The sequence below is a fragment of the Argentina silus genome, assembly GCF_951799395.1.
Source record: "Argentina silus genome assembly, chromosome: 21".
NCBI classification, from domain to species: Eukaryota; Metazoa; Chordata; class Actinopteri; order Argentiniformes; family Argentinidae; genus Argentina; species Argentina silus.
The window spans coordinates 7,814,589-7,836,190 of record NC_139675.1 but is presented as its reverse complement, the minus strand read 5'-3'; the positions used below and the strand labels follow the sequence as shown (position 1 = coordinate 7,836,190).

At 45.4% G+C, this 21,602-nt stretch overlaps 2 protein-coding genes across 2 annotated transcripts; both read right to left on the bottom strand.

The window, feature by feature from the left end:
- Positions 1-6,748: 6,748 nt before the first annotated feature.
- On the bottom strand, positions 6,749-8,169 carry LOC310820992 (D(1B) dopamine receptor-like; the record flags this gene model as incomplete). Its single annotated transcript, XM_083692837.1, has 2 exons — positions 7,446-8,169; positions 6,749-7,328 (listed from the first exon to the last, which is right to left on the bottom strand). The coding sequence occupies exons 1-2, from the start codon at positions 7,988-7,990 to the stop codon at positions 6,749-6,751; spliced, it is 1,125 nt and encodes a 374-aa protein (XP_083548963.1). The 5' UTR covers positions 7,991-8,169.
- A 6,821-nt stretch (positions 8,170-14,990) lies between these two features.
- tyrp1b (tyrosinase-related protein 1b) lies at positions 14,991-21,356 on the bottom strand (the record flags this gene model as incomplete). Its single annotated transcript, XM_083692678.1, has 8 exons — positions 14,991-15,196; positions 15,493-15,639; positions 16,288-16,467; positions 17,271-17,438; positions 18,818-19,022; positions 19,288-19,501; positions 20,051-20,159; positions 20,999-21,356. 8 exons carry the CDS (start codon positions 21,354-21,356, stop codon positions 14,991-14,993), a joined length of 1,587 nt encoding a protein of 528 aa, XP_083548804.1.
- Positions 21,357-21,602: the final 246 nt, after the last annotated feature.

Below are 21,602 nucleotides of genomic sequence, written 5' to 3'. Positions count from 1 at the left end.
TAATCAATAATCATTGTATTTTATGGTATTTACAGGAAAGTTCTCCCACAACAGGGGGGGGGGGGGGGGGATTTCTTATTTTATTTTTTTATTTGATCTTATCTGTCATGTCTGAGCGGTTGAACTGTCAATAAGGAAGTATTGTATTCAATAACAATTGTGTGTGAGGGCATAAACAGGACAGTCCTCCCACTACATGGGGATACAGCAGCATAAGGGGTTGAAAGGCAGACAAGTCAGACATTAACTTGGACTGATTTTATTGATATTCACATCATAATGCAGTCATAATAAAGATTACAAGAGCCATACTTTAACCTTGATTGATATTGCTCTTGCACGTGTATTTCTTAAAACAGTTTAGGGCTTTATGTTTTCAAGAATCCAATTCATTCAAAGAGTCACGTTGTGATGTTTATCACGTCGTAATAAAGATTGGCACCAGACTATATTTCTGACCTTATAATCCCCTACGAGCCTCAGCACAGCCCAAGATCCTCAGAGCCTAGATCATCACATTCCTTTATTGCGACTTGGACCCTTAACCGTTGTCAAGGAGTGGCCCTTCACTGAAGTCTGTCACCATTTTAAACTGTTCCATTCAATGATTTCAAAGTGTAAAGAGTGAGTGTTTTGTGTTTCACTTATCATTTGCTAACTCTTCAGTTTTAAGGTAGTGTCATTCTATCCATTGCAGTCATGTGTTGGTTGTATTGTCTTCCCATTGTCTAAAGCTAGATTGTGGCTCCCAGACACAGCTGATTTTAATTGAGATGATTGAGCACCTGTTATTTTTTTGTAAAATAAATACACTTTTTTTTTTCCAGTGTTTATCTCAGTCATTGTTTTAAAAGCCTTTAAAATGGTTGCCTTCGTTGCTCTTCCACAACCCCAGAGAGACTGCTTGCTGCGTCCTAGTCTGCACCCTTTTCCTGAAGAGTACACTTGTGCACCTCCCCACATGGATTTACATCGGAAAAGACTGGTATAAGAGACGATGCTTAAACCAATCCATATGCTGTTAAATCAATGCCAAATGTGACACAGTGATAGTTACCAATATGTCAACACAGAAAGGGGCCTTGGCCTTACACGTTCAGAGCAGGGGAGGCTGATGGAGGTAGAAATTGGAGGATGGGCTCATTCTAATGCATGGAACAGAATGGTTGATACCATTCCTTATTCCGTTCCATGCATTACAATGAGCCCATCCTCCGACTTCTACTTCCACCAGCCTCCCCTGGTGCATACTGGTGATACATACACATATTCAACAGTCTGTCGTCCCCACCTGTTGTAAGGTGACCACCATTGTTCCTGTGCCCAAAAAGTCCAAGGTAACCTGCCTAAATGACTATCACCCTGTAGCACTGGTCTGACTGTTGTATAGTTGATTCACTTACTTAGACAAATGTAAGTCGCTGAAATGACTTAAGTGTGAATGTAAAAATGGTCAAGGGCCACATCAACTCCACATTACCTGACACACGACTGGACCCACTCCAATTTTGCATGCCGCCCAAACAGATCCAGAGGCGACACAATTGCCATCGCACTGCACACTGCTGTGTCTCACCTGGACAAGAGGACCACCTATGTGAGAATGCTGTACACTGGCCACAGCTCAGCATTTAACACCATTGTTCCCTCCGAGCTCTTTGCCCTTACATGTTCAGAGTGCAGGCTGGCGATAACAAATGCAGTACCCAATGTATACCACTAGAGGGAGGCATATGCTGTGCACTTCATGTATTTGTCATGACCAAAGAACAGTGTTCATTGGGCATGTCCGAACGTTCATACTGCCTACTGATTACTATATACAGCATACTAACCATACTACATACTGTTTAGAGTCTACTGTTTAGTCAGTAAGCGACACATTTCAACATACTACACCTCATTCATACTGAGAAACCGGCAACTGTAGGTCAACCATGCTGTTCATGGCAATTGGTTCCATTTCGCTCCCCGAATTGGGGGACTAACAGACAGAGCGTGCTAAATTTTCATCAATTGCAAAAACTGCAAAAATGTTGAATCTTGCATACTAAAAAAAACGGCTACTAAATAGGTCGCAGTCTGAACGTTCGGCCCTTCCCTGCGTTACGTGGCTGATCAACCTCTCGCATTTAGGCAGAAGTGTCTGGGAACAAGATTATCTTCTCCCTTAAATCCGTACTCTGACCATTAGTGGGGGAAATGAAAAACAGACTGACTGAGGACCAGTGCTTTGGGGAACTTCACCCTGACCCCTGACCCCCTCACTGACATATGTGGCCGGATTCCTGCCAGATTAAGCCAAGTCCTGGATTAAATCTTACTTTCAATGGAGATTCTCTATTGAATAGTCCTAATCTCAGCCTGAGAAAATAGCCCTCGCAGTGCTCTGAGAATGGTCTGTCCGTAGTGAACCGACGCTGCATGTGAAGTCGCATACATACTCAACAAAACCATACTGGTTACAGGGCACCGATACTGAATATAACATGATGTCACTGTTTAATAATTCACTTGATTATTTTTTTTACCTTAAACTGGAACACACGCACGCACACATGCGCGCACACAAACACACACACAAATGTCCTAAAACACTGATTATACAACTGATTATACAATATCTGCGGAACATGTGGTCATTTCTCTCTCTCCCTCTTTTTCTCTCCCTCTGTCCTCACCCCCCCCCCCTCTCTCTCGCTCTCTCTATGCTCCTGACTCTGAGATGACCAGTCAAAAACACACACACACACACACACACACATCCTAAAACCCTCTCTATCTCTCTCCCTGCTATTGACTCTGCTATTGAAGATGACCAAACACACACATACACACACATCCTAAAACTCTGGTTATACAATCCCTCCCCCCTCTCTCTCTGCGACTGACTCTGAAGATGACCAGTCTATTTTTAATGGGGCCACTGTGGGTCTTCAAAAGAGGGACACAAATAAATTCAGCTGTTCCCCACAGCTGCAGGAATCAGAACTGGCAACCCGTCTGTCTCACTGCCAGAGCCTGACCTGGCAACCTGCCTGTCCCTTTAGGCAACATACAACCGGACTCCTCTTTCCTTCAGTGCATATTAGTATGAATAAAACTCACCATTTCTTTCTCCTTCATCTCCTCTTCGTCCCACTCTTCCCTTCTCTCTCCGCTTACTGTTATCAAACCAATGTTGAAACCAAACAACGTGCTTCTTCTTTTGAACACGTCTTTTCTCCACTCGTTTAAATGGATCTAATTAATTTCCAGTGGCTCCACAGCCAATAATTAAACTCACACACACACACACACCCCCACACACACACACACACACACGTCTCTTCTCTTGGTCTCACCACTGAAGCGCCTTGTCTTGTATCCTGTTGGACCGCATTTCAAAGCAAAACTCTTAACTTTGTAGATGTTAGCCATTAGCTTTGTAGCTGTATCTAATACACTTGCATTGACTTGTAAACTGAAATGTTGATTGACGTGTCCTGGGCCCTGGTCAGCTGAATTTTGCTAAACGAAAACAAATAAAAATCGGGGGGGGGTTACAAATGCCATTCCATACCAATCATTTTAGTGGAGAAACTGAATGTTTTTCCCTCTGGATTCTGAAGATGAGAAGAGAGAAATTAATGGGGGAGGTGAAACAGCTATGTCTATTAATACCACATTAACAGGGGAGGCTGCTGGAGGTAGAAATCAGAGGATTTAAAAAAAAAAACTTGTATTTGATTTGATACCATTCCTCATTCCGTTCCATGCATGACGATACCATTCCTAATTCCATTCCATGCATTACAATGAGCCCGTCCTCTGATTTCTACCTCCACCAGCCTCAACTGGTCATGACAGGGGATGGGGAGTCACGAAGCAGGTCGTGAAAGACAGGAAAGGTCAGGGTTGAGGTCAGAGCTTTCACACACACTGTAACATACAAACAAACAGGACTCCTCAGGCATGCATTTCCTGAAAGCTTCGTAGATAAAAGTAGTACTTTATCTCTTTTGAAAATAAATAAAACACAGGCCCACATACACCTCAGGATATAAACAAGAGAGTTCAGAGATTGAGTTCATTCAGTTACGTTGTTTTTTTTGTTTTTTTTTATATTTATTATTCATATATTTTTGCTGTGTCCAAAAGATGAATCACATGGTTTGGTAAGACATATGCATAACTCAAACTTTTGTTTACCTGCTAAGCGGACAAAGGTTGAAAACCCTGTCCTTTCCTTCTATAAAGGTTAGTGCATCTTGCTTCTCATTTTACAATTCATATACTGTATTTTCAGAACCACACTCGTGATTGGTTCCCTGAGGCTTTTAGAGGTAATCTGATTGCCCAATGGGACTGATGTGGGACTGACATGAGACTGACATGGGACTGCGTGGAGGGATTGAGGATACATGACATGTTTGCTATTGGGCATGACAGTCATGCATGAGGTCACCACTCATGCACACACATATACAGTGCAGACACGCTCGACACACACACACATACAGGCTCGACACACACACAGGCTCGACACGCACACATACAGGCTTGACACGCACACACACACACACACACGCACATATACAAGCATATGAACAGCACTGATTTACTTCACATGAGCACAACATGGAGCATGCACTAACACATGGACATAAGCTTAGCTGTCTGAGGCAGAGAAGTGTGTATGTTCACAAACTGGGATTCCTGCTAGGATCATATATGCTGAAAAATGTATGCACTCACTGCAATGTCAGTCGCTTTGGATAAAAGCGTCAGCTAAATGGCATATATTATATTAAACAATGTGGTTAAAAACAAATGATTATCAACATAAACCCCTCTTCCATTCTCACACACACACACGCCAGCTCTTCTTCTCACCTTCAACATCAAAAGAGGCAAAACATTTCAACCACCAAAATCAATTAGCAAAATCCTGTCATGCCATATCTGTGGCACCCGTAGCCCACAGGGCCCATTTAGCTGTCGCACACCCAGGAAGTGGGAGGAAGTGGCTGTGCATGCGCGCCATTCAGAAGTGTTCCAAAAGGAAACACATTCCTTGATCCATGCAAGGATTTTAGGCTAAATCTCAAAAGTCTTTCCTTGATTCCTTGTGTCCTCTCTCTCATTGCCTCCTCCCTCAGTGTGTTTTGAGAAGGAGGCGTCGAGGAGAGAGGAATCAAGGAATCAAGGACGGAGTTTGGAGATTCATCCCTGGAAACGGAGCTGTCCCGTGGGTGATGCGAGAGTTAATTCAGGCAAGGATAGAACAAGGACAGTCATTACTACTCTGCATGTATTAATAGCTGTAATCACTTTACAATGGTCCCCAGACAATATACACCTTCAAAAGAAAAAAAGCCCCTTTTAAAAGAAGCCGAGTGACCCAAGTCGGCTGTTACATTTGTACTCTATTCACACACATCACCCTCATTAGACAGTAGGTGCACAGAGGCTAACAGCTACCATATCTTTAGCCTGAGGTAAAGACAAAAAGAAAAGAAGATAACTGACAAAAGATAATTTACAATGGAGAACTCTCACAACAGATTAGGCAATCCAGTTGAATTGCCAAGAGCAGTTACTCAGTTAACAGTTACTGAGATGAGGTGTTCAATAAGAGATGTCAGACATTGTTCCAACCCATTGTTATGTTTTATTTACACCTCTGCTGTTTAATGAAGACCCCCCCCTTAGCCTGAATATGTCAACCAAGACACTGTTGAGGGCCTGTTGCGGTGAGTGTGATGCATGTGAGGTTCTCTTCAGATCTCTCCCTCACTCTCTCTCTCTCTCACTCTTTCCCTCCCTCTCTCTCTCAAGCGTCCCCACAAGAGATGTTGAATTCACAGATGGGAGCTTATGCAAGTGATAAGTGGAAGTTGTGTGCAGCCACTAGTCCCTATCACTCCCTCATCTCTCTCTCGACAACACGTCAAGGCACGCACGGGCGTTCCGCACGGTCGGTTATGGATCGGCGAGATTTTATTCATTTAGGAAATCAGCGCGCAAATGGTTGTATACCAATTTCTCCCGTCCCCGTTGTTAACGCGTGTAGGGCACGGAGAATGGATGTCGGCACATAGCGGCTGTCGAAACTAGTGCAGCGCTGGCTCTCCGCTACACGCATGAACCAGGTCAAGCTATCCGGGCGAACATGAAATCGCCAATTATTAATGACTCTTTGCATGATGGGGGTGGAGATAGGGGGGAGGAGAGCGAGCGAGAGTTAGGGAGAGAGAAAGAGAGAGCGAGAGCCCTCACAGAGACGCTCAATGGCGGGCATCATGACCGTGGGCGGACTATACTGTAATCCCGCACATTCTGAGAAATAGCGAGTCCCATTTTCCCCTCGTAATAAATAAGCCTAGAGGTTAGGCCTCCAGTGAAGAGATGACGTAATGATGTTTGTGACCACAACAGCGGCTTACAGCAGCTACAGTAAACATCCGATGGTCGCGCGCAGCTCAAAGAAAATCGTATAACTCTTATAGTTTAAACGCTCTCCTGTAGTTTAATAACGCATGCCTGGCCCAGACTGGTGCATTAACCTAATAGCCATGGCGAGGCCCCCGCTTGAATCTATTTTCATGACTTTTTGTGAGATTAGATACACGTTAATAGTTTTGTTTTTTTTCCGACATGGTTCGATATGGAGGGTTTAATTTCATTTCATCTTTCACACTTCTCATCATTATGCAAAAACAATACAGACAACAATGGTAAAGTGTGGCACTTTTTGATTGATTAATTAATTAATTATTGTCAGGGGATGTGTGTCGACGCACTTTAGGCCTAGGTCTCCGTCAGTTTTGCAGTCCTCGTTGTCACAGACGTTATCCGTGATCGTGTCTCTACGATGAAATAACGGTAAAGTCCGAATCACCGTGTCCCCATCGTCCTCGCTTACCCTAACCGTGTTCGTAGCGACACCACTAACGTAAACAACGCCCATGTCCGTGCTTAGCGATCTGTCCTGTGTGTGGGACCCGGCCTCGTTGCTCGCCACCATGGTCTCCACGGCGGTGCTCATCACGCTCCACCGCTCCCCCCGACGGCAGCCCAGCAGCCGCAGAAAGGCGTCTCTGAAGTCCGCGTTGAAGGCGTAGATGATCGGGTTCAGGGAGGAGTTACTCCAACCGATCCACACGAACACGTCGAAGGTCTTCTCGCTGACGCAGAGGGGGCCCTTGCCGGTGTCGGGAGACTCTGGCCCCGGACAGAACGGCACGGCGCAGTTCAGCACGAAGAACGGGAACCAGCAACAGATGAATGCGCCCATGATGACGGAGAGAGTTTTGAGAACTTTGGTCTCTTTCCTTATGGAGGTCCTGAGCGCTCGTTGGGAGTTATAATGATGAAGATGATGATTATTATAATGATGATTATTTTGCTGATAATGATGATGATGATGGGGGTTGTGGTGTTGCTCGTGGGATTTTGGAAACCGGTGAGGTGCAAGTGCGTGCGCGTCGGAGCGGCAGCTCTGCGCGTGCTCGACTGCGCGCTCCTGGGAGGAGATCCTCCGTATATGCACCTGGGCTATCCGGTAGATGCGCGTATAGGTGACGACCATGATAGCCACAGGGATGTAGAAGCTGATAAGTGAGGAGGAGATGGCGTATGTCCGGTTCAGGCTCGAGTTGCAGTTTATACCAACTGCCGTGTCCCCACCGGGATGTGTGATGTTGTAACCGGCGAGCTCCCCGGTTAGGTCGTCAATTTCTGCCCGGTGCCAATGTAGCTGCACGGGGACGAAGGAGATGACGACGGACACCGTCCAAGTCACACCTATCATAACATATGCTACCTTGTTGTTCATCTTCCTCATGTACCGGAAAGGGCTCGAGATGGCCCAGTAACGGTCCAGGCTGATGATGCACAAGTTCAGAATGGAGGCCGTTGAACACATGATGTCGCAGGCCACCCAGGTGTCACAGAACGCGCCGAACGGCCAAAACCCGGTCACCTCCGCGACCGCCTTCCACGGCATCACGAGTACCGCGACCAGCAGGTCTGACAGCGCGAGAGACACGATAAAAATGTTGGTCACTTTCGTCCGCAGGTGCCGGTAACGAATAACGGCCGCGCATACCGTGAAGTTCCCCAATAACGTCCACAGGATGAGCAAGGTGAGCGCGCATCCGGTTACTGTTCGAGCGCCCAATAACTCCTGTCGGTGCGCCGGGTCGGTCTTTGCCAAGGGAGTCGCGTTGTACATAGCCCACTCTTCCGTTACGCGATAAACGGGGCAAAAAGTGTCAAAAACAAAAAAACAGGACCTCCCCGGATTCCATTTAATGAGAAGGGAAACATAACCGTGTCCTCTGTTTGAGAAAAGCTTTCCCGGTTCCTCTTCTCCCGCGCGTAAAGTTGGACCGCTGTTACTCCTCGGGCTGAAGGACAAACAGTGTGATGTCCCGATTCGACCGCGCGCACGCGCGCTACCGATTTTATTGAAGGCCACGTGCACCTACCGCCAACTGGTAATTATTTCTGTCACATAACGGGGCCCTCTGTCCGATGAGCGCCAGTGACAGTGAGTTCAATGAGTTCAAAATGTTGCAGACAAAAGAGCCGAAGAATAGGCTACATAGCACCACTACGCCTATACATCATGATAAGTTGATGTTTGCATATTTTCGCTTTCTGCATGCCCATGAATATGACATCAGCTTCCTTTTGAATGATTTAACAGTACGCCAATGAATGTGGGAAGCTCGGTCACAATCCACACCAATGCGTTAAAATTCCTACAATAGCCTATATCCGCAATGTATGATTTAAGATTGTTCTACACTTGCATACAGCACAGTAGAGTACAACGCGTAGCGTATTAATAGTATTAATTACACATTAGTAGTATTAATTCGGGCTAATGGGAATGACTAGATGACTTTAGGATTGATCTATTATCCTTGTTCATTCTATTGTTGATGTTGGTTGATGTTGTAGAGCTGCTCTGTCTCGGGCATTTCGTTGCCTTGTATGCTTTTATTCAATGTAATGACAAATGAACGAGATTGAACTTGACTTGTTATATGCTATATAGGTTATATATTATTGTGCGCGTCAATGCGCCTTCGGAGAAACCAGCAAGGAGCTGGCCGTGGTGCTGAAACTGTTCGCTAAAAACTGCATTGTCCCAATTCGTATGCCCTAACCCTAATTATATGGGCTGCCTGCAATCCACGTTTTCGTGGATGTTGTGCTATGCAAATCAAATCTAATGGAATCCAACGTTATTTATAGATCACATTGCATACACGGATGCAACACAATGCGCTTTACAGGAATATGAATAAAAACAATTCAAAGACCACGAGACAAAACATAAGAGGATAACAGTCTAACAAGTATACTATGTATATGCATTGTTTTATTCGATAAATAGAAACGAACAAGCTGGTTTCTTAATACTTCATCATTGTGCACCTCTACACTACGGGTTAAACTGACCATGTTCCTGAAACATTTTCCCACCCATTATTCCTAATAATATATGAAATAAGAATAACGAATTGTTATTGAATCAACATACGAATTCGCACATACTGTTTGTCTACTCTAACTAATGTCCCACACGCATTCTGAACAAGCAACACTGACGCTGCTTCGACATTCCATTCCGTTCGAGTGCTCCCGCGGCTGCTGACGGCCGCGGCCACGCCAATGCCACGGACTGACCTCGTCGTCACGACACCATTCAAAGTGTGTCACTTCGCAGTCACATGTAAATAGAATTAAAGTGACCTACCCAACCCCCGCTCATCCCCATCTGTCCCTCCGAGGGGGGGGAGGGGTTGAGAGAGAGAGAGAGAGAGAGAGAGAGAGAGAGCAGGTATAGGCCTACTGACGACCAGGGAAAACAGAGGTGACCTGGTTACAGACAGATTTATTCATTATTCCGTTTTTTCATTATTTTTAAATATTTGTATTTGTGGATTGGATTGAGGACACACTTAGATTTAATTTCATTGCTTTCTACTCCCTTCCTACTTCAAATGTGGTTAACCACAAATTTCAAAAGCTGAAAATAAAGAGGGGAAACGTTAGTGCATATATTATGCAATTTGTTTAAGACATTTGGGTCTGGTATTTCAAGAAATATGGCAAACATATCATCATTGCAAAACTTGACACAAAGAAAACATTGCTATGAAAGTCATGCTATGAAAGTTAAATCCATAGAATGATAATGAATGTGTCCTGAAAGTGTTTTATGTTCCTCAATAAAATAGCTGTATCTCCAATCCATCCTATCCCTGAATACTTTGTATCCCTGAATACACTGTTTCTGTGTGACTTCATTGTACTTCGAAACACCTTTCTGATGTTTAGATTCATCACAATAGCATGCACTGATAGTAGATATCTCATGCACTGATGGTAGATATCTCATGCACTGATAGTAGATATCTCATGCACTGATAGTAGATATCTCATGCAGTGTTTCCATTTCATTCCATTAATCTAACTATAGTTGGTGGCAGCAGGACTTGTGATGACTCTGTACGTGTGATAAGAACGTTGTTTTTTTACATCATCACCAAACTGGTATAAATAAAACTACACTTTAAAAACAGCATTCCTGTTGTAACGGAAGGACACCTTCAAGGCCATCATTAAGTGGAGCGTTGGGGCCTCATAAACAGAAAACGTCCAACATCATGTTTGTTATTGTGACCACACACAGAGATGCAAATTTACTTTTTGACCCCTGTTCACAAAAGAAAATTATGTTGCGTGAATGGAGTCCATAAATACATATCATGATAACGAATGTGTACTGAAAGTGTTGTATATTCCTCAATAAAATAGCTCTCTCTCTCCCTAAACCTACTCCTGACATTTAACAGTAAACGTACTGATGGTATAACAGAACTCATTTGCAACTTGAATGACCCCTAGTGGAAGTAAGGTGCATTGCAACTGAGTTCAAGGTGAAACATTAGTGTGCTCTAGTCTAAACCACAGGTGCAGAATATACAGTAATCACGCTGATGCAACTGCCAGTCTAAATTATGTACTCACGGCAGCTAGTCAAATAAAAGCTCTACAATCTGTATTATAACCTCAATTGTTTGATTTAAAATCCAAACTTTTGGAGCACAGAGCCAAAAGAAGAAGAGAAAAAAAGCTTCACTGTCCCATTACTTACGCAGTAAAACTCAGCTCCGTGGTCTTGGAATTCGTTCCAGACTAGTTTGAAACTCCAGGATCTTGTTTCCTTGGATGAATTTAAAAGGTTGGTTGGTTTACATGTTACTGAGGAATTTAATTGTCAATAATCTATTGTGGTCGTGCATATGATTCATTGTATTTATTACTGTATTGTATATCACAAACTTTTGCAGTAACATTTAACACACGCTTTTTTGAATTTTCACACCACTATTGTAGTTGAATCTTACCGTGACAGCACTGAATGTGTCCCTTGACCCTCCTAGCAAGAGCATCAAAGTCTGGTGTCATTCTTGATGTCGAGATGCGTAGTATAGAGGACCGATGATGGTCCATTAACCCTGTGACGGGATTTGTTGTAGTTCTTTCACAGAGAATGTTTGTTTGCACAAACCGATTAACACCAGCATCCTCTGGGCGCATGTGTGGTAACTTTGTTTCACTCAGTGAGGCGTAAAACTTCCGTCCAGTGCGACTGTGTTCTACTTGTCCATCAGAATGGAGTCGTATTGTAGGTCAATTAGTTCCAATTGCGCAATCATTTAGTACTTTCTCACAGTCGCGAGACAGGTGGTATGAAACAAGCTCCGGTTCATCCTCAATCTTGCGTCAGAGAAGCGGCCTGAGAATTCCGCATGGCGGGCCGCCACTTCCTGCTTTGCCAGTGTAGGAAAATGAGCCAACGACTTTTCACTAATTTGCCTTTCACTATTTACATCTTGGCTTTGAAAGCCAAGTGCTTTCACGTTGGAATACGGTTCGTCCACAAACGAAGTGTAACAACATCCTTCCCCTGTAGCTTCACACAATGGTCGTTCAGACGCCCCAGGAAATCCGCTCCGAAAGCAAAGTCGCACAGCCAATCCTCGTCCTTTAGCTCAGGGGAGTCGTCCTCTTTCCCCACTGGGTCGAAAAATGTTTCAATTTCTCCTCCCATGTCCCACACTCGCCGAAAAACTTTCCCCAAGTTTAGCCAGCGCACATGTGTGTGTGATATAGTAACTCTGTGTGCTCTGCACCACTATCCTCGAGCAGTTTAATGAACTGGCCACATAAAGTCCCCATGCCCTAATAGAGTTCACAATCCTCACTACTCCCGTGACAACATGTCCGAGTTTCAACACACTGCACAAACTTGCACAGGTGTTCTTGATGAATGATACAGAGCAAGAATATTACCTCCACATTTGGGTCAACCTTTTTCACCTTGTCGGCTATTCTTTTCAGTAGGCCGAGGTTCTTCCCGGTTAGGTTTGGGGGTCCCTCTGTTGTCACGTTGGCCAGTTTACTCCATGGTAGATTAAGTCTTTCTAAGCACGCAGACACCAGTCGTAAAGGTCCGATCCCCCCATTGACTCCATTGCAAGAAATTCCTCTGTTATTTCAAAGTTGTCATTTATTCCTCTGACAAGGATTAATAGTTGAGCGGTGTCCTTTACATCAGTACTCTCATCCAGCGCAATAGACAAATATGTGAAACCCTCCGCTTTATTGCTCAAGCTTTCGAAATGGTTTTTGCTCTCTGGGAAAATTATGCTAGCAGTCTCTACCATACACTCCTTCAAAAACTCACCTTCAGAGAAAGATTTGCCATGCTTGGCAATTTTGTGAGCTAGGACAACTTGCCTCGGTAGTGGATTCTTGAACGGCGGACTGTCATGTAAAACGTTCCGTCGAGCTTGCAAATTCGTGACAAGTGTTGTAGATTAACTTGCCCTTTCCTGAGGACATAGGTTGCTAGCGTATTTAGCATGCGTGCTTGAAAAGTGGCGACTGATATTGTATTCCTTACAATATGTCCTGGCATTTAAAACATAGTTTAACGGTGAGGGAGGGTTCGTACTTCGCGGGCCGTAGTTTGCCCATGTGTGGTTTAAACGTATTTAATGGACACTTCTAGTGGAACTAATTTATCAACATGCTTGTCGCGTGATAACTTCCTGTCAGGTGTCACAACATTGCATGTTATGTTGTGTGTCATTGAGAAGTGGACACTCGCATCTTTCAAATTTGAAGCACAACAAAAGAGGTATTACTGATTGTCTAACTGCTTACTATGCAAGAAAACGGAATTGTTTTATCTGATAAAGTGCTGGAAACATAATGAAACGTTCTTTTAGCATGCTAGCTCACCGGGCGGGCAGCCAAAACTAAAGCCGGCTAGAGTGTCGTAACTATAGCAACAAATATGCCGTCAAAACTAGATTAAGCCACCTTGCTAGATAAGCAGCTATGTTATGGCCCAGCCATAACCCGAAATCTGACAAAATATAATTTGATTGCAAAACCTAGGTGAAAATCTAATGAAGGATTTGCATGATGCAGCAGATCCATCACATTTGTTTGTCTTTACAACTTGATTCCTTTATGGCGAGGACGTCTTGCTGCTTGTTTGATCCGCAAGTTTTGATAGTTCGCAGACCCATTGATTCCAGAATAATTAATAATGTGATAATAATAATACATTTTTAAATCATGTTATTGTTGCAGTAAAAACATGACAGTTTGGATTGACTAGAGGATTGACTGTATTTTTCATTGTGTATTGATGCAAGTGTGTATGGTGGTGTAATACAGATAGAAGAGTAGTAGTGGTAGAATATTAGATTACATAAAGAAAGTAGAAAGGGTGGGGGGTGTTTTTGAACTGTGGTACAACAGATGTTTCATACTGTAACGACCCTGTGGAAGGCCCGTTAGCAGCTCCGCCAAGGGAGGTAACTTTCGTGGTGTTGTAGCTCGCGCGGCCGTTTTGTAAGCGGAAGGTTGTGAGTTCGATACCCGCTTAGGGCAAGCTGCTGTACCCCGCCGTTCACTACTATTCTCGCTGAGTCATCAACTTTGGTGTTCTTTGATGTCATTAATGAGTGAAATAGAGTGAAGAGGAGAATAGCAGTTAAGATTTTAGATACAGCAGTAAACACACATGGTAATGTACTCCATCTGCAGGCATCGATGATGAAGGCTTTAGGTTTCCCCGTCATCTTGGGACACTTCTCATCCCCAAATGGCTCTCTAAAAGGCGGACTTGACCTTTTGTAACTGAAGCATTTCACTGGCAGCACACTGACCTGAACTAAACAATGCAACCTCATGATACAAGCAACATTTGGGCTTGATCAGTTTTGTGATATCATTGTCCACCACAGGAGGGCACAAATACACTGTTTCTCGCCAAGCTGCTTGTTTCGGGTCTTTATCAGTAGATGTAATGCTGGTGGATGACCGCAAGATGGTGCCAACACAACGTCATCGAGCTAATATCCTCCCAAGAGAAGCAGCTTGATCAACTTGATCGTTTCCTTTGGGGCCAATAGTCGACAGTAAACACAGCAATATACACACAACTCTGTACACATGACATCATAGTGAATACATTGCATATTGCACACACATGTATGCATTCACTCACTCACTCACTCACTCACTCACTCACTCACTCACTCACTCACTCACTCACTCACTCACTCACTCTCAGTTTTGAACATTGTACTGAACATAAAATAGCCTATAGGCAAAGTGTTATTAATTGATTAAGAACTAGGCCTAGGAAATAAGCACACCAACACAGCCACACAGACACTGGGTTTCAAACCAGTACAACTTTATTAGAAGAACAAGGAATACAAAAGACAATGAAACATAAGGTTAGGGCCTAATAGGCGTGCTGCAGTGGAGGCTGGTGGACGTTCATTGTAACGCACGTGTTTGATACCATTCCTCATTCCATTCCCATGCATTACAATGAGCCCGTCCTCCGATCTCTACCTCCATCAGCCTCTCCTCTAGGGTTAGGGTTAGGGCTAGGGCTACACAACGGACTGGCTCTTGTCCGTCCGCCGGTCGTCTTCGGTGTAGCAGCGGAACGTCTCGCCCAGCAGCGGCTCCAGCCCCTCGATGGAGCGGAAGGAGCGGGCGCGGACAGCACAGGCCGCCACGCCGCACACCACCGCCACCACCAGCACCGCCGCCACAATCGCTATGGTGATGATCTCAGACAGGGTGTAGACGCGAGCTGTGGACCGATGCGAGCAGAGCAACTGTTAGGTGGTGAAGTAGGTCATAGACAGAGAGAGAGAGTGTGTGTGTGTGTGTGTGTGTGTGTGTGTGTGTGTGTGTGTGTGTGTGTGTGTGTGTGAGTGAATGTGTGTGTGTGTATGTCTGTTACATGGTGAAGTATGACCCCTCGTCCTTATCGATAAGCAGTAGGCACGCCATTCACTGACTGAGCTACAATACTGCCAAAGGTCAGAGAGAGAGAGAGAGAGAGTGTGTGTATGCTTGTTTGTTTGTGTGTGTGCGTTCACTCACTGGGCCACTGGACTTCGTAGGTGTAACCCAGGTTCTCTGGAGCGCTGACGAACATCTCAGCATTAGTGATGGGAGGCCAGAAGGGCACCATGTTGAACTGCCGATTGTGACCAATGGGAGCATTCTCCTCTGGGTACACTGCCTCACCTGGGGGCAAGAACAGGCTCTGATTGGTTAGAGGAGCTCCTTCTTTCTCTCTTTTTGTTTTGTTTGTGTATTTGCAACAAAAAAAAAGACAGCTGAAAGACAAACAGTTAGAATAAAAGACATGGTTTAAAAAGTGTGCCGCAGGGGGAGGCTGGTGGAGGTAGAAATCGGAGGATGGACTTGTTGTAATGCATGGAACGGAATGAGATCAAACACGTGTTTGATACCATTCTTTAGTATTCAAGGTACCAGCAGGAATCAAACGCACAACCAAGTTCTAATAGTGTAGCCTAGCTGGGCGTCTCTGGTGTGAGGTGTGTTCTAATACTCTACCTGTGTCTGGTGTGAGGTGTGTTCTAATACCCTACCTGTGTCTGGTGTGAGGTGTGTTCTAATACCCTACCTGTGTCTGGTGTGAGGTGTGTTCTAATACTCTACCTGTGTCTGGTGCAAGGTGTGTTCTAATACCCTACCTGTGTCTGGTGCAAGGTGTGTTCTAATACCCTACCTGTGTCTGGTGCGAGGTGTGTTCTAATACCCTACCTGTGTCTGGTGCAAGGTGTGTTCTAATACCCTACCTGTGTCTGGTGCGAGGTGTGTTCTAATACCCTACCTGTGTCTGGTGCGAGGTGTGTTCTAATACTCTACCTGGGGCATGCCTCCTGAGCCACTCGTCAAAGATGGCGTCGGTGAAGGTGTGCAGAAGCACGAAGATGGGGTCGTTGGGGGACAGGTGTGTCTGGCCCCCGGTCCCATTCAGGAACAGGTGGGCCAGGTTGTGAAGGCTGCGGACCACCGGGTCGTATCCACCCTGGGGAGCACTGTAGCCTGGGAGGGAGACATGAATAAATACATTAATGAATATACAGTATGAATACATTAATGAATACATGAATTATGAATATACAGTATGAATACATTAATGAATTAATGAATAAATAATGCAAGTAATGCATTAAAAAAAACATACAGTGCCCTGTGTAAGTAATGGATTTTGGCTCTGCACTCCAAAAGTTTGGATCTGAAATCAAACTGAAATAGGGGGGGCTATTTATAAGTGTTGTCATTTCTAAATGCCGAAACCAATATGTACACAAATACCATCAAATAAAAGCTGAGAATCTCTTCTACTTCAACCTCACAGTAATTGTTCGATTTAAAATCTAAACTTTTGGAGTAGAGAACAAAAAATGCTTCACTGTCCCATTACTCACCTATCATTGTGTTTCCATTATTTCGTGTGTAGGTACATAGCAAACTTATTATTTTGTTGAACACTTGACATAGAACATTGTTTTAAGATGGTGTGTGACATCTTGGAAGCTCTCAGTGGTGATGTAGTGTGTGGGTGGGTGTCTGTGTCTGTGTCTGTGTCTGTGTCTGTGTCTGTGTCTGTGTCTGTGTGACCGACATCAAGTTGCTGCAAACAGTCTTGCAAACGCAGGCAAGTTGCTCACACAAGTGTCGCACCTGCAACCTCTGAATTGCCAACACATGTGACCGCCATCTGAAATACCCGATGTGTGTGTGTGTGTGTGTGTGTGTGTGTGTGTGTGTGTGTGTGTGTGTGTGTGTGTGTGTGTGTGTGTGTGTGTGTGTGTGTGTGTGTGTGTGTGTGTGTGTGTAATCACCCTCTATGGTGTTCCTAAAGCTCTCGGAGGAGGTGGAGTAGTAGGGTGGTGTATCGAAGGTGTTGAGTTCCAGACAGTCCACTACGTCCTGAGGCTGGGGAAGTGTCTGCACCATGGGCCGAGCTACGTTACCAGCTGGGTTCCTCCTGATTGGACTGCTCTCTGAACCTGCAGGTCGAAGGTCAAACTCTCACTACAGGGTCAGTGGGTAGACTGTAGTAACACAGTCATTCATCTATGTGATACACACACACACACGTATGCATGCATTCATTTCAAAGTGCTTTATGTAAGTTACCAAAAGTTGTTTGGCACAATCATGAAAACATTAATATATGTTCACACACACACACACATATGCCCTTATATGGTGCTTTCACCCTAACCCATATGCCCATATTAGGTCCTTTCACTTGTACCAGGAGAAAATACCATCCAAGTCATGTAAGAGGATTAGAGCTCTGCAGAGCCCTCACACTTTCACTGCTCACATGCTTGGACAGAACTCAGACTGAACACACACACACACACACACACACACACACACACACATACTTTTACTGCTCACATGCTTGGACAGAACTCAGACTGAACACACACACACACTTTCACTGCTCACATGCATGAACAGAACTCAGCCTGAACACACACACACACACTTTCACTGCTCACATGCTTGGACAGAACTCAAGACTAAACACACACACACAGGCGCATGCACACACTCACACACAGACTGCTCACATGCTTGGTCAGGAGGCTGGAGGAGGGAGACCGTAGGACGGGCTCATTGTGATGAATAGAATGGAATAAGGAATGGTATCAAATATCAAACAAACATGTTTGGTACCATTCCTGCATTACGATGAGCCCGTCCTCTGATTTATACCTCCCCCAGCCTGACCTCCATTTACTTCCTGTTCTGTTGGTTAATAACTGAAAAAGAAAAACACTTCTACCTGTATGTCCCTATGACTTAAAAGCAGGGGCGGCTGATGGAGAGAGAGAGGGATATACAGGTATTGATGAAGAATTGAATAAGGAATGAAGGAACCAAACTTGTACAAGGTCAAATTGGGTAAGGAGGGTTCGGAGTAAATGAACAGCAGAATAATCTGCACAGCCTCCATCCACATGACCCATCTCTAGATTAGGAGATGAACACCTGAGAGGGGAATTCGGCTTCTCCAAATGGGCACCAGATGATAATGATTCAATGAGTACTGACAAGACGTCATCCTCAGTGTTACAGATGGTCGATTTCTACCTCCGCCAGCCTCCCCTTTATTAAGAACTGGATGAGGAATGTAGGAATTAAACTTGCACAATGTCCACTGGGATAGAGGAGTGAAGACGTCGGCCTCAAGACGAGGAAGCGGAGAAACTCGAGGACGGCCTCATTGTAATGGATGGAATGGAATAAGGAATGGTATAAAACATATACCCTTCCTCATTCCATTCCAAGCATTACAATGAGCCCGTCCTCCGATTTCTACCTCCGCCAGCCTCCCCCTGGTGTCTGAGTATTGATAAGGCGTCGTCCTCACTGTTACAGATGGTTCCCATCGTGTCATAGTCGTCCACGCTCTCACAGATGACCCTCCACCGGGCAAAGACAGAGTTGGGGCTGAGGGAGTCCATGTCGAAGCTGCTCCGCGCCCCGAGCAGGTCGTCAGTGCAGATGTCACACTCGCTGCCGCCGATGGCGAAGTTCCAGTAGGGCAGGGCAAAGCTGGCGTCTCCGAGCATGTCCTGTGAGGGGGGGGGGTCAGAGGATGAAGGTGTAATCTCTGCAAAGAGGTGTTAACTTTTTATGTGTATGAAAACATGTTTGTTTTAAGTTTGACTTTCTCTGATTGTGCTCTCTCTCTCTTTCTCTCTCTCTCTCTCCCTCCACCCCTCTATCCCTGTCTTTTCCTCTTCCTGTCCCTCCCTCTCTCTCTTTCCCCCCCATTTCTCAGCCTTTGCCCTTTCTGCTTTACCATCCCTCCCACCCCCCCACCCTCTACCCCCTCACCTGCATGTCTCTCTCCAGCTGCAGTAGGTGGAAGCGGTGCCAGGTGACGAATCCTGGGCCCTCGTGGGAGAAGTCCACGCCCCCGAAGCTGGCTTGCCCCGCCCCCAGGAAGGTCTTGCTGACAGAGTAGTAGTGACTCCAGACAAAGTAGTTGTAGACAGTGATGTTCTCAAACTGGGGGGTGTCACCATCCGGCCCAAATACTTCCTGGTAACTGGCGTGTTAAAATTTTCACACATTTCACATTTATTTCTATAGACGAATGTCGCAACATGCTTCAAAACAAAAACAATATAAACAATAAATACAACACAAACAGTATGATTTGACCCCCAAAAAGCAAGTACAAGGAAAAAAACTCCCCATAGGGGAGAAAAAGCACAGTGGTAAGGTCCTCCGATTTCTACCTCCACCAGCCTCCACTGGTGTCAAAGTATTGTTGTACACAGAGTTGAGTTTGGGGTGTGGGGTGGTGTATTGGGAATTGAGGTGGCAAGAAGTTGTGCTTCTGTTTTGTATTTGTTATGTTGGCGATTAGCCCTAAAACTAATTACCTAACATAAAGTATGTTTGAACATATTGTATTGTATCAACCTGGGTGGGTAATGTAGTTCTGCAGTATGGCTGCAGTGTTGGGTGATGTAGTTCTGTGGCTGCAGTGTTGGGTAATCTTGTTCTATGGCTGCAGTGTTGGGTAATGTAGTTCTATGGCTGCAGTGTTGGGTCATGTAGTTCTATGGCTGCATTGTCGTTCTGAACCTACTGGCGCGTGCAGATGACCAGGTCAGGGTGGACGGTCCTCTTAGCCTGGTCCAGTGCACTCACAAACGCCTGCTTCTCCACAGAGCTCATCTGCATCACATTCCTCCTGACTGGAGATGAGGGGGGAAGGGAGGGGGGGTAGGCAAGGAGGCAGGGAGGGAGGGGAAGAAGGTTAAGGGAGGGGGATGATGGGAGGTGAAGGGTTAGATCCGGAGAGAGGTAGAGGGGAGGTGGGTGGGAGGGAGGGAGGGAGGAAAGGTAGAACATATTAGCTGGTAGCAATATAGTATTGTAGATGGAAGTACTATCTCATCCAACAGTCCTTATTTCTGGATGGAAATGATCTAGATGAGTCAATAGATAATGTATAAGTAAGAGCAGACCATATATAAGTATTTGTATATCAGTGGAGGCTGGTGGAGGTAGATATCAGAGGACGGGCTCATTGTAATGCATGGACTGGCGTGAGGAACAGAATCCAACTTTTGTTTCATACCATTCCTCATTCCATTCCATGCATTACAATGAGGCCCGTCCTCCGATTTCTACCTCCATCAGCCTCCCCTGCTTGTCTCTTTTCCACAGAGATCCTCTGATCACAGTCGTCGTAAGATGTAAGATCTCGGTAAAGGTGAACTGGTGTTAATTTTTTTAGTGTATGAAAAAGGTTGATGTTTAAGCTCTCCTTTAACTCCTCTCTCTCTTTCCCTGTATCTCTCTTTCCACCCCCTCTATTCCTGTCTTTTCCTCTTCCTGTCCCTCCCTCTCTCTCTCTTTTCCCCCCCATCTCTGCCTTTGTGCTTTACCATATCTCTCCCCTTCCCTCTAACTCCCTTCCTATCCCTCTCCCCTCTCCCCTCCCACCCCTCTCCCCTCCCTCCCTATGCATTACAATGAGTAATCGTCCTCCGATTTCTACCTCCGCCAGCCTCCCCTGCTTGTGTCTTACCCACAGAGATCCTCTGGTCACAGTCGGGCCCGGTGAGACCGTGCCGGCACCGTCCGCAGCTGTAACCCGAGAAGTTCCCGTTACACCGGCACGTCCGGTTAAAGAACCTCAGCGGCCAGCGCTCCCGGTCGTCCCGGCCGTCGTGCGGGTACTGGGGCCCGTGGCGCCGTTGGTCGGCTGCTATCGCCACACACTGACCACGCCCTGTAGCGGAGCCGCACTCGTCACCCGCCAGCCCCGAGGGAGAGGGGCAGCACTGGCCACTCCGGAGCCCCGCGGGGGTCACACATTCCCGGGGAAACTGGGCCAGGGTCAGGGGGGCGCACAGGGTCACCAACAGCAGACCCAAACGCCACATGCTGACATACATCCAAACAGGACGTTTTTAGTTAGTTTCAGTTCATAGTTTTAGTTCATAAGGATTTGAAGGCCAAAATATAGGATTCTAAAAGTAGATTCAGTATTCATTTGTAAAGGATACGGGGGATGTGGTTGTTCATAAATGTTGGGGCGTGTGTGACCCCGATCTTCACCTTCTCACTCTTGCCTCTTCAGGTAGTTTTTGATTGATTTTGATAACCTCTAAATACTGCCTTCATTGAAT